We start from the raw sequence: 22,500 nt of genomic DNA, 5'->3' as shown, positions 1-22,500 counted from the left end.
GCACTAACCTGAAGGCTTTCAAATGAAAAGACAGCGGCGGAATGAAATGACCTGACAGGGTCTTGATAGCCGGCAGGAATTATGATAAATTTGCCATTAGTACAAATCCTTTAATTACAAGGGGCCTGGGTAATGGAAACTGTCCGTCTTCGCCTGCTGTGATTGTAAAAGGAAGAAAAAAAAAAGACTAATTTTCTTGAGAAAATGTTGTACAAGGTCCTGGAGGGGGGAGAAAGGACTGTGTGTGTGTGTGTGTGTGTGTGTGTGTGTGTGTGTGTGTGTGTGTGTGTGTGTGTGTGTGTGTGTGTGTGTGTGTGTGTGTGTGTGTGTGTGTGTGTGTGCGAGCCGTCTTTATTAGAACAAGGAAATATGGCGAGACGGGCGGCGAGCGACCGGCTGCGGCTGAAACTTTAAACACGGGTTAAAGGTTCTTCTGTGTTTTGCTTTAGTCGGGCTGAACTCTGGTTTCGCCTCTCGGAACGAAAACCGGGGGATTTGCTTCCTTCCTCGTCGTGGAGCCTCAGCGCTCAGAGCTGAAAGTCTCTCACGGTGGGAGTCACGCTCCGTCGCACAGACTGTACACTGCCGCCGCAGCCGGGACTGTACGTTCCTGAGCCCCCAACCCCACTGTTATGTTTTACCCTCAACATCCTTATTCATAATGATTTGAATAGTTTTAAACTTTATTTTTCTTACTGAACTTTTCTTGAAAACCCCTCGGGGGCCTGAGACCTGCGGCGACAGTTTTATGTCTCTGTGGGTCTATTTAGCTCTCTCAGAATAAAAACACAAAGGAAGGTTTCTTACACAGATCAACAGGTGGTCAGTGCATGCTGTCCCAAAACCCTGCCTATATTCGGCCTCTGCGGGTGTTTCTATCTCTCTCAGAATTATGTCGCACATTATTTACCGCCAAAATCCTTATTAAAAAAGATTTGCATAGTTTTTTATGGAACTTTTCTTAAAACGCTCTGGGGTCTGAGACCTCCTCGGCCAAGTAGTTGGACCAGTCGTGACAAACTAGACTAAACTTCTAAGAGTCGGGACAGATTCCCCACCCCCAGACAATAAGTAGAAATGTAGAAAAGTCCTCAATCTTTTAAAAAATTACTTTGAATCAACGCACAGAGACACAGAGACAACAGTCCATCGCCATACTCCAATTTGATTTGCAATATAGGTTTATGTTTAATTTTTTTCCTGACGCAGCCTGGGTTCAAGTGAGCCAGGGAATCGAACCGACGACCCAGGGTACAGCGGCCATTTTGATACCGACTGCAGACGTGGGATTGAATCATTCAGAAACGTCATGTGGTTCACACTGAGGGAGCACGCGGCAACTTCGGAGACATTCCATGTTTTCCAGTTTTAAAAAAAACAAAACAAAATGGCCGCCCCCATACGTCGCCGCTGGAGATCCAGAGGAGGGTTTTCAAATGATCTCGCCTGGTCAAAGTCTGATCCAGTCGCCAGGCACAGTCAAGTGTGGTTCTCCGTCCAGTGTCGGCGATCTTTGATCGTTGTCAGATTTACGTCGACGTGTGTGAACTTTAGCTTTGAGAGACTTCAAACCAACACACAGGTTCGAGTCCTGAGCGTCCCCTCGGAGGGCGGCTGTGATAATCTCTTCATCCTCCTGAGGACATTTGACTTCCTCCCTCCCTCTGAATCAGTTTGGGCTGATACGAGTCGGAGTGTGAACACACTCTTCCTCCAGCCATCTGCCAAACACAAACGGCTGACGCCACGTTTCAAATCCCTCCAGCACACAGAGTAAAAGTTAATCTACCGGCCTCCTGTCCTCCTGACTCGCCTCCCGTCTTCGCAACTTGACTCTCTCCTTCCTCTCCTCTCCTCCTTCTCTTCCACTGACTCATCACTTCAACTTTATTCTCTCGTTTCTTTCATATCCCATGTTTTCACCTTCACCCTCTCCCCCCTCTGTCCTCTTGTTAGCTTCTCCTCCCCCTTTCTTCTTCTCCTCCCTCTTTCATCCATCCATCCTGTCTGATTACCTCTGACAGTTTATGGGTCCTTCCTTCCTTCTGTCCCTCCTTCTCCTTCCTTCTCTCCCTCCTCCTCTCCCTCCTTCTCTCCTTCCCTGCCTCCCTCCTTCTCCTTCTCTCCCTCTCTCCCTCCTTCTCCATCCTCCTCTCCCTCCTTCTCTCCCTCTTCCTCTCCTCTCTCATCCATCCTGTCCGATTACCTCTGACAGTTTATGGGTCCTTCCTTCCTTCTCTCCATCCTTCTCTCCTTCCTTCTCTCCCTCCTTCTCCTTCTCTCCCTCTCTCCCTCCTTCTCCATCCTTCTCTCCTTCCCTCTCTCCTTTATTCTCTCCCTCTTCCTCTCCTCTCTCATCCATCCCTTGTGATTACCTCTGACAGTTTATGGGTGGAGTCAAAGCGCAAGTAGTGTTTCCTCATTACAGGCATCTGTCTGCTTCTTCTTCCTCCTCTCCTCTTCATCTTCCTCTCCTCTTCTTCTTCTTCCTCTCCTCTTCTTCATCATCCTCTCCTCTTCTTCTTCTTCCTCTCCTCCTCAGCCCTCTTTATAGTCCATAGGACAACCCCGACCCATATGGTCATTTTATAATTCAACAGACGCATGCCTTCAGAATAAAACAGATTTGTTGGCCATAGCATTTACACACTGTGCCAACGGGACATATGTGTGTGTGTGTGTGTGTGTGTGTGTGTGTGTGTGTGTGTGTGTGTGTGTGTGTGTGTGTGTACGCTCAGGCTGTTTGGCTTCATGAGAATCATTTGGCAGCAGCACAACATTCACGAATTTTGTATTAAACTTTTGCACAACGACCGTAGACGGTATATAAAAATGGACGTAGCGTCACCGGGTCCGGACGTGCCCGAAGCCTGTGTGTTCTCTGTACTGACCAGCAGAGGGCGACTCCACTGGTTGTTTTATATAGAAGTCTGTGAGGAAGCGACGCTTCTACGTCTCACTTGATCTTTTTTCCTCAGGAGTTCATGTTGGGTTAGTGTCGCACGTCCAAACATCGGCGGTATGATCACTATCTCCTCCTGCATCACGTTGCTTGTCATAACAGCGCAGGTTGTGTTTATGATCGTGTGTGTGTGTGTGTGTTACTCCTCCTCCTCCTCTCTTCTCTTCTCTGGCGCCGACTCTCAACACGTCTGCCGAGCTGCTCTGAAGTCACGACGCCAACAAACTCCTCTGAAGTGTTGACCAAAGAAACACAATAAATATTAGCATCGCCCGGGCTGTCACACACACACACACACACACACACACACACACACACACACACACACACACACACACACACACATACACACACACACACACACACACAGCAGTCTAGTTTGCTCTGGATTGCTCGCAGCAGTGCAGCAGTCTGCTGCGACGTTGTTCCACCGACAGTGTAATAAGAAGAATTCCTCTTTTGTTTTTCGCGACCCATGTTTCTCAGTCCTCACTTTCTCACTCATTTCAAGAGAAATCTGCGTTGATGAACGTTGAAAAAGAAACTCAGATTTTTATTGCATGACAATCTGTTCACAGTGAAGCAGTCACTCAGACTCCGGCTGGGGGAAAAAAAAACCCACATGGACACCGACAGCATCAGCCCCCATGGGTGTTAGACATCTCGCTCCTCAATCTGGGCTCATTAATCCTCAACTGTAACAGAGGAGGCTCGTCCGTTGTTTTTCCATCCATCCATCGTCGACCTCTTTATCCATTTGAGGGTCGCGGGGGGCTGGAGCCAATCCCAGCTGCCATTGGGCGAGAGGCGGGGTTCACCCTGGACAGGTCTCCAGCCTATCACAGGGCCACATACAGAGACAGACAACCATTCACTCTCACATTCACACCTACGGTCAATGTAGAGTCTCAATGAACCTGACCCCATTCTGCATGTCTCTGGACTGTGGGAGGAAGACGGAGAACCTGGAGAGAACCCACGCACACACGGGGAGAACATGCAAACTCCACACAGAAAGGCCCTGGTTGGTTGGAAAACATTGTCTTTATTGAATCTTTTAAACAGCAAATTCTACAGCTTCTTGGTCATACAAGGTAACTGCTGTATGAACATTAGAAGCGAAAAATTATAATAAAAGTCAATAAAAATAATTTCCAAACCTACAAAAAGCAAACAAAATAAACAACAACCCCCAAAACAAACAAAGAAATAAAAAAAACACTATACGCACTAAAATAAAAATGATTCCTACTGAAATACCAGGACTGAGGTGGCATCCATCTTTGTTCCCTGGTGTTGATTCCTCTACTTTGAACAGAAATACTCAAGAGCGACAGTGACACACATACTGTAAATAACAACAACAACAACAACGAGTGAAAAACAGGAAGAAAATGACTCGGGAGAAAAAGACTCCTCACGTTCCCCAGCGTCTCCGGCGCCCGATGATGAAACGTTTTTTTCTGTTGCGGCTCCCAGTCGGAGGTAAGCGCACAGATAATGGCGATAATGAGGCAGATTTTTTGACGCCTGCGACGGTGTTATTATTATTATCATTATTAATACTAGTCGGTGATTGCAGTTAATCATTGTTCCTCTTCAGAAGCGGTCGGGGAGGAGGGGGGGGGGGACACGCCGAGCGCCGGGTCTTGATTTTTAACAGTCGCATCAGATGACGGAAGGGGGCCGACGAAGTAATGACTTCATCAGCGGTTGTATTTCCTTTTAATTAGGACGTGGAGGATTATGAGTGATTATGTGTCATCTTTCACGGGGCTGATGTGGATATCCGTTTGATGGCTGTTAATGATGATCCGTGATCATTGACAATGTGTGATGGTTGATTGTGGATGAATGAATTAGGAAGTGATGAGATGCGCCGCCGTCTAGAGGTCTACGAGATACGGAGTGAAGAAGGACCCCACCCGCTCCCCAGCGACGGGGAACCTTTCCGGTAACTCTTCGTCGGCGGCAGCCGCCTTGGTTGTTCACGTATGTCTCTTCCGTCCGCGTCGCGGTACAAAACCCCGCCCATTATCAGGCGGACGGTTGTGATTGGACCGGCAAGGAGATCCAGACCGTGAGTCTGGCAGAGCAGATTTAAAAATGAGCTCCCAGAATTCGTCTGAGGGAGCGGTCTGCAGGAACCCAGAGGTTCCTTGTAAAGACAGTTCCTGGTCCCAAAGGTTCCAGGTGTTTTTTTGGTTAAAAGACAGTTTCCTACTCGTACTCGTACTTGTACGTGGAGCGGGAACACGACGGGGCCGACTATTTCACTCCTCATATATTTGCACTGAGTGAAACCTCGTCCTCCGTCTGGCTCGGCACACGAGCCGACTGAAGGAAGAGGTGTCCTTGGACAAACAGGGACTTGACACTGACGTTTCACAGCCAGAGGTAAAGAGGAAGGTAAATATGCAGAGCCCCGGAGCAGACCTTGATACCTCTCCCCGTCCCGTGTGATTACAGGAGGAGCGGAGGACGAGGTCGTGGGTAAAGAGCTCAGGTACAAGCGCTCATTCCCGTATCGCGACGCTCTCTCTCGTCAAGCAGCAGAGGAGGCGCTGATCGTCTCACGACACAAGGTCCCGCGTCTTCTACCTACGTATCCCTGCATCCTGTGGGACTTTGGACACGACCTGAAGCTTGCATAGACGGACAAATCATAATGACCCCTAAGGTTTTAATGATGTGCTCGTGCAATGGGATTATTACAAAATGGAAAAGTTGGCATTGTACGATTGGGGTATTTCGTTTTCACGCGTTCCACGTAGTGATATGATGAACTAATTCAGCTCTGCACCCCCGCTCCCCCCCCCCTCGCTCGCTCGGCAGCCTTCAAACAGCTGGAAACAGCATCTTGAGGTGTGCGTTTGTGTGTACGAGTGTGTAAGTGGACAACACTCGGAGTTGTTTGACACAGCAGCTGCAGGGAGCTCTGGTCTTAATAAGCTATTACACACACTATAATACCCCTCAACACACACACACACACACACACACACACACACACACTCACATCACTTGAAACACTCTGCCGGTATACTTTGAAAACCGCACACGCACACAAACCTTTCAACACACAAAAACCCCAAAGACGCTCCGGAACACGCGAGTAGCCGCGGAAAAGGGAAGTGACGAGAAACACACACACACACACGCACACACACACACTTTAACACACTTACACGCTACTCAGTCTCTTACACACATACGCTCAATCACACGTGCTATTAAATTCCCCTAATGCCCTGAGCCGCGCTGACGGCGGCGTGTGTGTGTGTGTGGCGAGCGAGTTGAGCTCCGCGGGGAGTTAACTGATTAAGTATATCTGTGACAGACACATTCCCTGCTTAGTGGCTACTGGAAGAAGAAAAAACATCGTGAGGCGAGAAGAGCAGCAGCAGGAGGAGGAGGAGGAGGAGGAGGAGGAGGAGATGAGAGGGAAGACGGAGAGGGCGGAAGAGCAAAAAACATCTTGTTCAGCAGTTTCAACTTGCTACTGCGAGCATTTTTTCCCCCCATCACTGTGAAAAACCAGCTCCATCTGTTTAACGTGGACGTTGGTTCTGAGTTGTGTCTTTTTCGCAGCGGTGCAGATGAGGAGTAACGCGTCTTGTTAAGGGGCTGGATGGTCGTCGATGTTTTGCCTGTCAGCATCGAGCTACTCTCTTAAATACACGACGAGCAACAAGGACGAGCACATAGGTCGTTTATCGAGCAGCACATTCCCTCTGTGGTCTCTGTAGACCGTCTCGGATCGGCGACGTCATATGTGTCGTAAAAGTTGACATTTCAACACTTTATGCCAGCGACTTACGTTTCTTGGTACGTTTCTTTTGGCGAGAAGCTCAACACTTGCGCCGCTCCAACCAGAGCTTCAGTGCCACTGTGGCCCTTTCAGAAGACTTGTAGTTCTGTGTCTTTTTTGTCCACGATGATAAATCCAACATTGAATGACTCTTATGATCATTTATCACGTTTTTTGGTGACGAAAAACGGCTTTTGTTGTTCTTGTTGTCAGCGCCCTACCAGCCGTACCATTTTGGATCTTTGACCAATCAGAGGCTTCGTCACGGACTTCTTACCAATCAGACACTGTGTTGGTGACTGATTGAAAATGTTGGCCAATGATTATGGAATGAGAATGAGATAGTACCTCCCCCCCAACCCCTGAACTGTGAATGTGAAGGAAACAACTAAAATAATCAGTAGAACAGCGTGAATATGTAGATTCTCCTTTGCACATTTGGAGATGTTCAGTCCGGACTTATTTGTACTTATTATATCGTTTTCCCTAATAACCAAGACTTGGAAGAACAACCTTCAAAAGGGAAAAATCTTCATCATTGTTATTCTGTACGTCATTTTAATGAATTTATGGTCAGATAACTATTTTTGTTTTGTCTTTATGGTCATATAACTAATAGACATTCATGGGACATCATTGTAGAGCACATATTCTGATCCTGAAAAAGGAGATGTATATAACTTGACTGTACATTACCGGGTTTAGGTTATACAAGCGTTATTACACTAGGGGACGAGGCGGAGCAAAAATAGAAGAAAAAATGGCTTAGACCTGAGTTAAAGATCGCAGACCTCTAGCGGTCGTTACGTTCACGGCCACTAGAGGTCAGCGGTGGCGTTAGGTGTGAGACGTGTCACCGGTAGAGATGCTAATTTAGCAAACGGACGATTTGGTCGTATATTACACATAGGACCTTCATTTATTTCATCGTAGAATCCATGTCTGACAATCAGAATACTGTATTTTGGTTGCCCCCGGAAACGTAGAGGTCAAAATAAACGTCCTTCAGTTGATCTTATGATGCGTTCAAACCAAACGCGAAGCAAATTTTTCCGCACAATGAGATTACATCCAAAGTCAATTCAAAGAAGCGAGTACACGTGAATTTTGCTTCACTTGCTCAAGTTGAAGTACAGAGTTGTTGATAAAGGCAGCAACTCTTCTTATACCCGATGGCCGTATGCTGATGATCCTTTAACGTCCGTCATCGTGGAGGAAAGTAATCGCAGGAGGGGAATTAGCAGGTCGCCATTTAGGAGGAGGAACGTGTTTCAGTGTTTAAGTAGCAGCAATCTCCCATCATGCATCTATTCAGTATTAAAAGCTCTATTGTATGATATTATACCCGAGCATATTTCTACAGCATTGTCAAATAAAACCTAATGGGCATATCGAGGCTTCACGTCGTTCGCTCTCCAGCAGAAAGAAAGAGCTCGGCTACTCTTTCTTTGCTCTTTTCAGGCTTCCGGAGAGACAATGGAACACGACGGGCAGTAAGTGGAGGTTTAACTGCCTCATAACTCAAATGACCAAACTGTGATCTGCACAAAGCTCAGTCGGTTTTTTAATTCAATGAGGTTTAAACAAGTTAAAGTTTGAGCTTTTTGTCCAAAACCCACAAAGGGTTTTGCTGTACGCTTGACATGTTATGCTCCATTTGATTACTTATAGCTAATTATGTGTGGTGACAATATTTACAGTTTTGGGTTTAAGATGTAAATATATCAAAAGCAAATGGCCTCCTGTGGGAATGGAAATATAAAATTCCCAGGATTGTTGGGGAGAACATTGAGGAAGCTGAGGCGGGGATATGTAGTCTCTTAATACGCGGTTCAGAAAAGGTCATGGATCAAATACATTTTCCAACGCGATCCGAGTCAGGTCCACGTGGGGTTAAAGAAAACTCATTAATGCTGTTTTCAGTGGGGGGATTTCATTTTGGCTTATGTAACATAAAAGTACTTCATCAATGTCTTTGTGCCTCATCGAGTGGGAAAGAAATCCGGCCTCATAAAGCATTAAAACGTCTACATATTCATGAAACTGGAAATCCAACGACTCCATATAAGATCTCCTGCTCCAACTGAGATCTTTTTTTGGACTTTTGGTGTATAGTGTAAAAATAAGCCTCATTGTGACCTTTTGATTTTTAAGAGCTGCCCCTTGTTTTGCTGTTGTGGTGCAGCAGCCGTCATTAGACTCCGGCGGCTCCGGCTTGTTTTACTTGTGTGCGGCGCTTTTCAGTACAAACACAATCTGATCTGATGGCTTCAAATTACAGCTCTCTGCTACAAGATAACAAGTTCTCCCGGCAAAACTTTGGGGAATTGGGACACGATGAGACACTACGATGAGACACTGAAAGAGAGAAAGTGAAGAGCCAAAATAAAAGCAGAGAGGAGAGTGAAGAAGACGGTAGGAGACGGGATGAGAGGGGAAGGGGAGGAGGGGGGAGGTGGCAAGGTCACGAGGAGAAGGAGACGGGGCAGAGGAGTGAGCTCATTAATGAGTAATGGGTGTGTGGCCCCTTCGCCCTTGGACACATCGGCTTCTGTGACTCTGTTGTTGCTCCGCAGCTGCAGACGTCAACACGAGCCCGTGTGCACATCGATACTCCACTTCCACATGCAGATCGTAGACGCTAAATGAAGATGGACGACGCGTCTCCAGTTCCCTGAAAATTGCTTACCAACTCAAAAATATTACTAAAGTCACAACTTCGTGACGTTAGGTCGAACACACTTAAAGCGCCAGTGTGTGTGTGTGTTTTTGTAATTCTCTGGCGGCATCTGGTGGTGAAGTTGCAAACCGCAACCAACTGAGCGACCGACAGGGGACACTCTATGGCGGCGCACCGCCAATTCCATTTCCAGTTTCCTGCAGCGCCTGAAAATTCTACGTGAACGCGACGTATTCTGAGACTCACACGGAGGTCGGGTCCACCTCATGTGACTATATTTAACTCATATATGAACACAAAGTTATGGACAATATATTCAATTTCTGTGAATAAATTCCTCTAAATATTAGACACTGTATCTTTAATTAGTTGAATATATATTTTTTAAGTTGCTTAACAATATTCTTTCTTCAGTGTACAATAACTTAGCCAAACTACGGGTGCCGCCATCTTGTGCTGAGTGTCCAGGCTCGACCAATCACGAGTCAGTCTCAGCTGTGAATCGTGACAATCGACCGAACTCAACAGAAACACTTGAAACGACAGAAACCATCTGCATGGTTTAATGTAACGTGTGCTTTAATGTAACGTGTGCCAATCACGTTGCGATCTCTTATCCTGTTGTGGCACCTACAACGCGACCGCAACCATGATGTCGTCCATCTTAATAGTCAGTCTATGATCCAGAACTTGATCTAAATGTTAAGACTCAAGGCTTTTTCTATAATATTGGAAATGAGTATTACATTTCTTTTATTTGGATTTAAATGGAGGTGATTAGTCTTCGCTGAGGTTCCTCGTCAGGGAGACAAATCCATGTGTGTGTTTGAGGTTGTTGCAGGTTTTTAGTTTGACATCAAAATCTTTTTCATACTAATTTACGCACACACACACACGCACGCACGCACGCACGCACGCACGCACGCACACTGTCAGCCCCTTCAAACCTGTGGCCTGTGTCCAGATCTGCAGTGTTTGCAAGCCAGTACCTCCTGCCATCTCAGCCCAATTAGAGGCTCCCCTCCCTGGGCAGAGAGAAGGGGAAAGGGCCCCTCCCTCCCCCCCTCCCTCCGTCCCTGCGTCGAGCCTCAAATTGGCGGCTCCCGTATTATTATGACAGCCTGTGACACTGGCCCTGTGTAATTACTGCTGTCTGAGGGATCTAGACAGAACGGGGCAAGAGGAGAGGGAGAGGAAGGTAAATGACGCAAGAGGAAGACGAGTGAGGAGAAGAAAAGGCAAAGGGAGAGGAGGAGGAGGAGGAGAGGAGAGGATGGAGAAAAGAAAATTGGAAGAAGAGGGTAGAAGAGGTGGAGTAGAGGCAGGGAGGGAAAGAGCAGAAGGCGGGCAGATTACCCCCTGTTGTGTGTTTGTGTGTGTGTGTGTGTGTGTGTGTGTGTGTGTGTGTGTGAGCTGATGGCTGATGACAGTATCTTGTACCTGCAGAGTGGAGTCGTGCTGCCATCATCGTTGCCTCTCAGCCAGAACTGGGAAAAATGACTCGGATATAGAAGCTGCTCGTACATAATTCTCCTCCAGGTGACGATCGAGGAAGCGGATTCACTGAGAGATTTTGAATGCAGCTGTTCCGTATTACAACGATTTATGTTCATCGATATATAGTATCACTGGAGGGAGTTACGCTCGTGTAGCGCAGTAAAAGGTGAGGGTGTGGAGTAAGTGCATAGTAATTGACTTGAGCACGTGTGTCTCGTATGAGATCTACAACTTTTCTTGGGTACTTCCTGGTCGAGGAATTTCAAAGAATCCACGTCTGATCGACGGGGTCCTGTACTGGTTGCTCCCGTAAACGCAGAAACTTGGAATTGGACTGTTCATCCTCCAGTTGGTCTTATGATGCGTTAAAAAGAATATACTCGAGTCAAGTATTCACGAAAAATATTCGCAATGTCTCGAAAGCCTCATCAGCATTTGAGATTCTCCCGAAGTCACTGACGTCCGTGTCTGAAAGACGACAGGAGAAACGTTTTGCACGGTGGTTTGTGAACGCACCATTACTGCTTTACTAAGACTGAACCCTAAACGATCCTGACCAGTCGGCTTTAGGCTTTAACTTCCACACTAGTACGCGATTGAGTTCTAAAAAACACATCGCTGTTGTTACGGTTACACCTGCCGTCCACCGTACTTTGGATTTGAAACACTGCTCGTCCCGTTTTAGTCTGAAAACGGACGTGTGGACGGACAAAAAAATTGGAAACAATGACGCCGTGAACCAGCGTTCGCTTCCTGATTGGTTGTTAATGGCCACGACTCGGCGACCAGTGAAGGTGAAGGCAAGACCTTATGAACACTTCCTGTCTGCAACAGTTCCAGCTCGCCGTCGGTCAAAGGAAAGAAACGTTGTTGTTTCTCGTTATTAGCGTTTCCTGTCACTAAGCAACCGACCTACAGCGACACAACCGTGACCCTAGTATACGTCAATGGTCACGTGATGTGCGTCTTCGGGTGAGTTAGAACGGACTGAGATTATTTCTGATCTGAACAGAGATCGTTTGTTAATTTTAATACGCACGGCGAGGAGATCGGACCGACGGGGCCAGAGACAGACGTCCGGCGGTCATATTTTTTAGATGTGTGTTTTTATATCTCGGAGGAACTGGAGCAAAAACCAAACAAAAAGTCTGAGAGAGAAACGTGGAGAAAATCAGGCTCAGTCACCTGCGCTCTCATCTGCACTCACCTGCCGTTGCCACGCAACGACTAAACAACAAATCACCGCAGGCAATTAGCTGTAATCACCCTCGTGCAGCGCGCGTCCTAATATCATGGAGGCTATTAGAGCCCCGGACAAAATAATTGACCCTATAACAAGGGGAGAGGAGTAAAAAAGAAAAAGCAGATTTAGTTTTCGTGCTTCACAGCACAGAGACATGTTTGTGCTAATGTGACGTGTCGCTAGACATTTACAAGAGGACGTATGGTATATTTACCTATATATATATATATATATATATATATATATATATATATATATATATATATATATATAATTTTAAATTAGGATTTATAAAGGTAAATTTAAGTTGCATTTTAGATTTTTAAATTTTTTAAAATTTATATATATATAATTTTAAATTAGGATTCATTAAGGTCAATTTAAGTTACATTTTTGATATGTACTACTTTTTTTCAAGGATGAAACCACGTGTAAAAACACTCAGTTGCATATGACTTTCATCAATTAATTCCACATTAATAAAATAAAAATGTAGTTCCATAAAAAAAGCATATAATTAATACAATGATGTGTCACCCTTTTCAAGCGTTGCGGTAGATTATTAAATCCGACTGAAAGTAATGAGTGTGTAATATGTGATATGACCAGTGAGACCGTCTGTTTAATTTCATAACACTTATTTAAACAGTCATTTTTTATCGTTTTGGTTTTCGCTTTCTCTCCACAACATTAATTCTTTTAAGTACCAGCTCGAGACAGATGCTTGTGGGCATCGCAGCACTGTGACGGGTTCGTCGCGAAGGGATTATGATTATCCTTTCTCTCGCTGAGCAAAAGAAAACCCACCACTAACATCTGGCTTTCGTCTTCAGGCTGAAAAAGGGACATCGCTTTGATCGGCAGTGATGGAAATGTGACACCTGTAGTGGTGGGCAGGTGTGTTTACAAGCTGCCCACCACGGGGCCGTTGACGGCGCCGCTTCACCTTGTTTTCATACAGTCTGTTACAATGTTAACGATACCGATACATAGTCTGACCCAGATGAACTCTGGGAGCTCATTTTTTATTTTTCTCGGTCTGAATCTCCTCCATTTTTCCCTCCGGCAGAAATCTTGCCGGTCCAATCACAACCGGTTATCTGATAGTGGGCGGGGTTTATACCGTGACGCGGAGAGAAGCAGCTTTTCTAAATAACCAAGATGGCTGCCGCCGATGAACGAGCATTTTGACTCAAAGTAACTGATATTTTCACATTTCTCCCACAAAGACGACAACACTGGTTCACAGACATCGTAGAACCATCATCACTGACATCACAGACACGTCTCCTCTCTGCTCTCGTCTGTTGCTCAACAGACGTCACATGACTCATTGCTCTCACAGGTTGTAGGTCTGTCCAATTGCGTCCGGAAGCATTTTGGTCTGCGTCCTTTGGAAATCGAAAATGAACTGAGTGGTCCCACGCTTAGCCAAGCTATGTACACGTCATTACTGCATACAATATATCAGGCAAACTGTATGTTTTTTATACATTACCATATATTTTTATACACAATATGTGCTCCACCTATACGATTTAGCCATCCAATGCAACTAAAGCACGGTTACTTTTTAATAAGATACATTGTAGTGACTTTATTTTATCACTATGTAACTTATGTCACAATCCAAACCTCCGTAGTCAGACAGAAGTGGTGACTTTTCATATTCGTTCTTTTAGTTCAAGTATCAACCCACCGTGACGTCACCTCTGCTGGTGATTCCAGAGAATACAGGCTTCAGGCACTTCCGCATTGTGCTTTGTTTTCCGGACCCTGTGACCGTACGTCCATATTTAAATACAGTCTTTGGTCTCGTCGTGTTCTTAGTTGTGATATTGCATTTCTATATGTTTGTGGTTCGGTTAAGTTAAGACAGTTACATTTCCTTGGTTGACGGAAAGATTGAATGTTGGTAGGAGACAGAAAGTGGACGATGATCTCCAGTCTCCCACAACCGAGACTTTTTCATGATGCTGCTTGTGTAACTGTTGAAAGAAGCTGTCGTAATTAGCTCATCCACAGTGTAAAATGTTGTGGTTCATAAAGAGTTGAGACCAGCAGCCGGTGCTGTGATACCTGTGGTCCTGACGGACCTGGTGGTCAGTTCTCCATGTTCCCCCCCGGCCAAACTGTTAGCTGCTCCGATCTGTGGGTAAATGTAACTTTAGGCCTGTTGTATTTTTTCTGCTATCTGACCCCACAGACGACCACACCAGGGTCCGCCTGCAGCTGCTGGAGGGAGACCCCCACTCCGACTACATCAACGCCAATTACATCGACGTGAGTCTTCACACACACACACACACACACACACTCGTATCCATCCATCCAGTTTCCCCTCTGCCGTCCAGGTGGAGCGCTCGGCTCGTGGACTTCCTCCCTCGCTCACAGCTGACCTGAGCTTTTAAAGAGACTTAATGCATTTGGTACAGAGTGTTTATTTCCAAATCGAACAGCCACACACGGACGAACAGCGTGGTCTCCATGACAATGTCCATCCATCCATCCATCGTCTACCGCTTTATCCATTTAAGGGACTTGGGGGGCTGGAGCCAATCCCAGCTGACATTGGGCGAGAGGCGGGGTTCACCCTGGACAGGTCTCCAGCCTATCACAGGGCCACATACAGAGACGGACAACCATTCACTCTCACATTCACACCTACGGTCAATTCAGAGTCTCAATGAACCTGACCCCATTCTGCATGTGTTTGGACTGTGGGAGGAAGACGGAGAACCTGGAGAGAACCCACGCACACACGGGGAGAACATGCAAACTCCACACAGAAAGGCCCTGGTTGGTTACACCAGCGTACAGCCCTCGATGACATTGTTCAAGTGATAAATGCTTTCATCTCTGCGAGGTTATGTGTCCCACATGGGGGAGTCGGGGCTGAGGAGGGGAGGGGGGTGATTGTTGGTTGGAGAGTCGTTGCTTTTCATGGAGGTAAAAGTTAACATTCCTTCTGTTATTTAAAAATTGGTGTGTATTTGGAAAACGACCTTGAGTTGTGCTGCTGGGAGGAGCGGTGGGAACCGGAGAGGGCGACTGGACAAATTTAAAAAGAGAGGGGGGGTGGGACTGATGCGAGAGAGAGGTAAGGAAGGCAGGAAGGAAGGAAGGTGGCATACTAAAATAGAGAAAATGAGAGTCTGGGAAGAAAAAGATGGAGGCGACTAAGATTTTTTTTCTATGCTTGTCTCACAGGGGTACCATAGACCCAGACATTACATCGCCACACAAGGTAATTAAAGTGACGTGATGAGTGTGTGTGTGTCTGTTTGTGTGTGTGCGTGTGTGTGTGTAGCAGCCACCTGGTAAATGTCACCCTTTTTGGGCGGCAAGGCTATTACCACAACCTCCTAAATCTAAACCGGCCTATAAAATCCACCGTGACAAATTTAAGACCCCATTACCTCAAAACCCACGAACCACTATCTTGGATTGATAGCGTGTGAGTGCACGTGTGAGTGCATGTGTGTGTGTGTGTGTGTGTGTGTGCTTTCCCTGTGTATGTTTTATGTGTGTGTTTGAGTTAGTCTTCCCTGTCAGTGCTCATGCATTTTTAAATGATGTCAGAGTGTGTGCGTGTGTTGTGTGCGTGTGCGTCAGTATATTTATATCTCTAACTTTTTGCGTGTGTGTGCGTGTGTCCGTCAGGACCCATGCAGGAGACGGTGAGGGATTTCTGGAGGATGGTCTGGCAGGAGAACTCGGCCTCTATCGTCATGGTTACCAACCTCGTGGAAGTGGGCAGGGTGAGTTCACCGTCATCATCCGTGGGATTACAAGATGTTTGTGTGCATGTGTGTGCGTTTGTTGAAGAAGGCCCCACACCTGTGGAGATATGGGATTACGGACATAATAAATTCCAAGTCATCGTGTTTTTATTAAGATATGAGATGAAAATACCTCTTCTTATGTTGATTGAACAAACCGTAAGAGTTGTTTATTTTTACCCCGTTCCATTGCCACAGTGATAAGAGCAGTAAATCCAACAAGCAACAGAAGTGGGAATAAACAAGTAAAATATTTCATGACTACAAACATCTGTACACAAACGTGTAGTCCTTAGTTACAGGAGACACATCTGCCTCTACGAGACTACTGGGTTATAAATTACCTTACTAAGTCAATATCCTACAAATGTCAAATAATTAATCTCTACTAAGCAGCCATCCATAACGCAAGAGAGGTAACGCAATCATTGACATTATTCATCCATTACATTAATCCCGGTGATCACCATCTTGACCTCAGACCTCATCTGGCAATGTGAGGGATATTTAAATAATGTAAGATTTCCTTTTTTCCCAGGTGAAGTGTGTGCGTTACTGGCCCGATGAGATGGAGGTGTATGGAGACATCAAGGTGACCCTGATAGAAACCGAGCCGCTGGCAGAATACGTCATACGGACGTTCACCGTCCAAAAGGTAAAAACAAAGACGCTGAGTTTTGTTTTTAATATATATCTTCGTTATTCGGGAACTCTTGACCCAATGAATCAGGGGGATTCCGACAATCAGAGCAAATTAAGTAATAAATACATGTTAAGATTTTCTTTTCCTTCCATCACGACAACAAAAAAAGGCTTTTCATGGAAGCAAGATGGCGGCGTAGAGGATAAGCGTAGTGAAACCAGCTCCTTCACTAGATTCCTGAATTTACCTTTATATCCTGCGCAAATTGAGCCAAGAATAAGACTCCGAGCTGATCAACTCAAGTGCTGGTGAACTTAAAATGCCTCCGAAAAAAAGAACGAAGCAGCCACGAAGGAAGATAAGAGTGGAAATTCCACCAACAACACTCAGTGCTAGCACGGGCATTAGCACTAGTAACGTTAGCGGCAATAGTAACGTTAGCAGCGTTAATATCGCTAGTAGCGCTGGTAACGTTAGTAGCGCTAGTAACGTTAGTAGCGCTAGTAACATTAGTAGCGTGAATATCGTTAGTAGCGCTAGTAACATTAGTAGCGTTAATATCGTTAGTAGTGCTACTAACGTTAGCAGCGTTAATATCGTTAGTAGCGCTGGTAATGTTAGTAGCGTTAATATCGTTAGTAGCGCTGGTAACGTTAGTAAAGTGAATATCGTTAGTAGTGCTAGTAACGTTAGCAGTGTTAATATCGTTAGTAGCGCTGGTAACGTTAGTAGCACTAGTAACGTTAGTTGCGTTAATATCGTTAGTAGCGCTAGTAACGTTGTAGCGTTAGTAGCCATAGTAATGTTGGTAGGGATAGTAAAATTAGTAGCGCTGGCACCGATGCACTGCCGACACAGTTTCATAATGAAATGAAGGTTTTGACTTTTTACAGACATTGTTGGATCAAAAGTTAAACGTCTGGGTAGAAGCACTTGTTACTGAGAATCGCTCCCTGGGGCAGCAGGGACAAGAGATTGAAGGCAAGCGGTCGGGCCACACCGAAAGCCTTGACTTCTTACATTAAGACCTCGGTGATCACAAAAAGGAGATGGAAAATATGTCTTTTCATATCTTTGTCTTAGTTGTTTGTTTGTTTTTTACACAGGATCTTTACATGGCACCGTGATGTTTGCCAGTGTGTGATTGGGGATTTGCGGCGAGCGGTGATATTTGTTTGTTTCTGGCTGTTTAAGAGGAGGTTTGAAAGCATAATTGAGGCCCTTGTAATCAGGCGGGAGGGATTTGAGAGGGGGAACGACAAGCGAAAGAGGGAAAATGTTCCGTCGTCGTTGTTGTGATGCCGTTCTCCGATGGCTCTACGCGCTGAATGGAAATCAGCGGAAAAGCTCTTCACAACAATCCCTGATCCGAATCCCTGATTTTCCTAAAAAACAAACACTTTCTGACATGTTGGTTTGAGTCTTGTCTCTGCTCCTCCGCACCACGTTGCCTCCGTTGTTTCATTTAACTTTCACCTTCTGTCTTTTTTTTCCGCTTAAGGCAAATTTATTTCAGTTTACTTATTTTGCATTTATCCGTTTACTGAAAACAACGTTTGCAGAGCAGCATACAAAGTAGTTACTGCATTCACATCATATTTTGATAGATTTGGTTTCAAAGGGGGCGGGGGCTACAAGGGAGGCGGCCATTTTGTGGCCGCCTCCCATTCACTGGACCATGAGAGAACTGTGAGGAGGCGGGTCTAGGGCTGCAACTGACGATTATTTTAAATTATGGATTGATATGTCGATTAGTTGTATGGTCCTACTTGAACCAATTAATCGATTATCAAAATAGTTGGCGATTTAATTTAGTAGTCGATTACTAATCAATTTAATCAAATAACTGTTGCAGCTCTAGACAGGTCCACCCCTTTCCAAGTGGAAACTTGAAATTGAAAATGTCAAAAACATATTCAGTATCTAATGTTTATCACCAGACAGGTGTAGTATAACTAAAAAACCCTGCTCCGTCCTTCCTGCTGACTGAAGGTTTTTTTTTTCTTGCCCTTTTTCTACCTCCGTCTGTCTCGCCGTTTTTTTTCTTCTATCCCATATTTCCTTTTCCCCCTTCACTCGTGTGAAAGCAGCTTATGAAGACGAGTCTTCGAGTCCTCGCTGTCAGCTCATTTAGGGAGCTATTAATCCACACCACCTCCGTGTGTGTGTGAGTGTGTGTGTGTGTGTGTGTGCGTGCATGCATGTACTCTAAGATTCAAAGGAAAGCCGGTTTTGAAATGCCTGTCATTCCGCTGTATGCATTAATAAGTAGAAATGCACACTACGCACGCACACTCGTACAAAATCCACTGCTATCTTTAAACTGCCGTAAGGTTTTGCGACTGTACACGTGCGAGTGAGTCAGTGTGGTGAACAAAGGGGAAGCGAGACGGAGAGTTTACAGGTTCTGCACCACAGTTAAATGGCTTTAATTGCGGCGAATAATGAAAAACGGGGGTCTCAATAAAAACGGCACGTACGAGGAGATTAACGCTGCGCCGAGGACGACAGGCTGACAGAGAGAGAGACTGAAAGAATAAGTGTGTGTAGAGATACAGGATAGAACAAAAGGTGTCAGAATCAGTGAAACGGAGTAGTTGTGGGTGAGAAGGGTAATGAGCTGGTGTAAGTGAGAGGATTCCTTCCAAAGTGTTTATCTGTGCGACGGTAAGTTTTCTCTAAACATCCACAATATCGCCGCCTCCAGTCGTACGACGCTCACGAACACAAAGTACGGATAGTTTTAACTTTCCAACACCAAGTACATCGGGTCAGCGTCACAGAAAAAAGATTCCGCATGTGGTTAAGAACCCGACGGACACGCAATCCGCACAGACAAACAAAACCCGCCTCATGTCTTGCTGAGATTTCCCTGTAGTTTTCCTCGTGATCAAACAATAAACAGGGGCTTAGTTCATCCGATGGGCCGCATCCAGAGCGTCAGAGCAGTAATCTGTACGTCTGTGGTACACGGATCTGGAGGAGAGCAAACAACGGCTGGAGTCTGTGCAGGACCAGACTCAGCGGTTTGCACAGTCCAAGACAGACTCGGCTCTGGCGAGCAGCTCGTACACGTGTCGCACGGAATCGGACAGATGGCTGGAGAGACGTTTACTGTGGGTGTGGCCCCCGGGCCCCTGGGGGTCCAGCCTCGTCCAGAGAGGTCAATTCACAACTATCATATCCACGTCCGCAGTTTCGAACCGACGTGTTAGTGCTAAAGGCCGTGCGGCGTCTCTCGTTAGCTCCCAGACTTTGCGTCACATTTGGAACGTCTACGTTAAATTTTTCTACATTGAAGAAAGTTTTGAGCGAAATGATTGGAAAGAGGTTGAGATGAGAAGACTCTGCACGCGCAGTCGCCGGCTTCAGCTGCTGTTGCTTCTAAAAATAATACATATTTTATATCACCGGCCCGTGTCCGTGTCGGACCGCCATCGATCTAGGGAAGTACTTTTCGATATCACAAGAGAGGAGATCAATGGAAAGTCGAAAGTTTGACTTTCCTCCTGTACGTCTCCGTGGCTCTCTCCGTCTCGTACAGTACGTCTCCATGTCTTCGTCGCTCTCCCTCCGTCTCGGGTTTGCCTCTCACAGTCTGTTTTCTTGACCTCTACCTCTCCGTCCATCTCCTCTTCTACGATACACCTGCTTCTCAAGTTATCACAAGAATCTCAGCCAGAGCAAACAAGTCCGCAGCAGCCTCGTCTGCGTCGGAACAGACCCGGAGCTGTGATAACAGAGGTTTCCTCCCAGTCCTATTCTTAGACAGTAAACCGAACTGGGGCGGACGTGGCTCCCTCCATTTAAGATCCGTTTAGTCCGGAAACAGAGTCAGGCAAATCCATCGGTGTGAATTATTAAAGCAGAGGCCTGTTAGTGCTGCGGAGAATGTAACTGAAGGAAAGGGTTCATACATATCTTATGCCGCATTTTGGAGCTGTCAAAAAAGTTAGAGAAAATGTATACGTCCCCCGTGAGGTGGAGAGATGTGGCTGGATGCCCCGAGATGCATGTCAGAATTCAGTAGTAGGATCTGGGAGGCAGACTTCTACGCCTTGAGGCTTTGCTGGTGTACGGTTGGCTGTCTTCAGCGAGGTGGCACCAACTGTCAAAGTTGTACAGCTGCTGTCGACAGGTCTGACATTTGACAGAATACACCCAGGTGCCCCCAGACTCCTTGTTCAAGGTCTTCGGTGTCCTGGGTTTTTTGTGCAACAAGTTGCGAACACAACGTTGACTTTTAAGGAACTATGAGGAAATTGTTGGCGGAAGCCGAAACCGAAATTTTTCCACCACCGCGTAAATAAAATTGCCTAAATGTGCATTTTGCTTTTTTGTCTTGATTTTCAAGGAAAGAAAATCAATTCTAAAAGTACAATTTATAAATATTTAAGTAGTTCAAGTAGTTTAAGTAGTTTTTATGAAAAAAAAGGTCAAAATTCTCTGATTTCAGCTTTTTAAATGTGAATATTTTCTGGTTTCTTTGCTCCTCTGTGACAGTCAACTGAATATCTTTGATGTGTGGACAAAACAAAAAACACCATCTTGGTGGATTTGGGAAACACGATCGACATCCTTCACCATTTTATGGACCAAACAACTAATCGATTAATCGAGAAAATAATCGACAGATTAATCGATAATGAAAGTAATCGTTAGTTGCGTCCTACATTCCACGCTGGCAGCTTTTTGATCGGGTCATTAAAAAAACATTGTTTGGTAAAAATTGTTCGGTCTTTTCGCTTAATCACTTAAACAATTCCGGTGACCGAACGTTCGGTGCATCCTTAGTCACTATAGCGAACAGTTACTTATTTACACGTCTAACAGATGTAGAACAACGATATCATCCATTTGCACTTTCTTTTCTTGCCTCATGTTGAATATAAATCCAGTGTCTTCTCTCTTTTTGCTCTGTTTTGGTCTCCACCTTCTCCCAATGGAAATATTCAGCTCTTCAGCTGCTAATAGAGCCGCAATGTTCACCAGCCGTTTGCCAACTCTGCCTGTCTGAGACGAGAGGCCGAACTGCTTTCTGCTCAGTGTCTTAATATCCCCATTGTGAAACAGTGAAAGTCTTTACCAGCCCCTTTTGTGTTTCTGGAAAGTCCCATCATTAAACTGTCAAGATGCTTATCACATGGAGAGCCACAATGGATGCCCAGTTCCAGTTCATTTTCCTATTATCTCTATTGTTGTGTACTAAACTGTCTCTTTCCATATCCCGTTGGAAGAGTACGTTGCAATTCCAATTTATTTTTTATCTAAGGCGTTAAAAATAACATGTTTCCAACCAGCAGGATCCGTCTTCCCTGCTGAAATGCAAGTGTTTTGGTTATGAAATTATATCTTTCGCAGAAACTTTACTTTGACTACCTAGTTTGGTGTTTTCTGATGTTTTTTTCAACGTGTTATATAAAGAAAGGAGCTTTCAAGAGATATCCTTTTTAAATTGGGCAGCTGAACCGAACTGTGGCACGTCGTCCTGTAAGTCTTTCCCTGAAAGTGCCATCATGAGATTTGTGAAATCACTTAATCTTTTCTGGCGGAGTCAAAATGGCCATCAGTGTCTTCGAGTCTCCTCTGGCAAATTAGGCAAATGAGCCTCTTATTCCCAGAAGTGGCCTAAGTGTCGTCTTGACGTCCGCGAGATCGATTAATTCTCCGTCTGAAGCCGAAGACGCAGCGCGGCCCCCAGGATCCACTGAAATCCCCGCTGTAAATTAGGCTTGCGAAAAAAAAGAAAGTGGCGGGCCATGATGAGATTTGTGAGCTCCATGCATTTGTCACCATCCGGAAACAAAATGGCCTCCACTATCCATCCATCGTCTACCGCTTTATCCATTTACGGGTCACGGGGGGGCTGGAGCCAATCCCTG

The 22,500-nt window shown here is 45.5% G+C and overlaps 1 protein-coding gene across 11 annotated transcripts in view; it reads left to right on the top strand.

Moving 5' to 3' along the window:
- ptprt (protein tyrosine phosphatase receptor type T) overlaps nt 1-22,500 on the top strand; it is a 244,897-nt gene that overhangs the window by 206,172 nt on the left and 16,225 nt on the right. For 7 of the 11 annotated variants that reach the window (XM_047332933.1, XM_047332932.1, XM_047332931.1 and 4 more), the window contains 4 exons: nt 14,391-14,476; nt 15,404-15,440; nt 15,857-15,954; nt 16,514-16,630. In XM_047332933.1, coding sequence (XP_047188889.1) covers nt 14,391-14,476; nt 15,404-15,440; nt 15,857-15,954; nt 16,514-16,630 — 338 coding nt within the window. The remainder of the gene's footprint in view (nt 1-14,390; nt 14,477-15,403; nt 15,441-15,856; nt 15,955-16,513; nt 16,631-22,500) is intronic. The other 4 variants (XM_047332935.1, XM_047332934.1, XM_047332936.1 and 1 more) reach the window with 1 other exon arrangement.

The sequence above is a fragment of the Scophthalmus maximus genome, chromosome 6, assembly GCF_022379125.1.
Source record: "Scophthalmus maximus strain ysfricsl-2021 chromosome 6, ASM2237912v1, whole genome shotgun sequence".
NCBI lineage: Eukaryota > Metazoa > Chordata > Actinopteri > Pleuronectiformes > Scophthalmidae > Scophthalmus > Scophthalmus maximus.
Note: the sequence above shows the minus strand (reverse complement) of the source record. Positions and strands in the feature narration are given on the sequence as shown.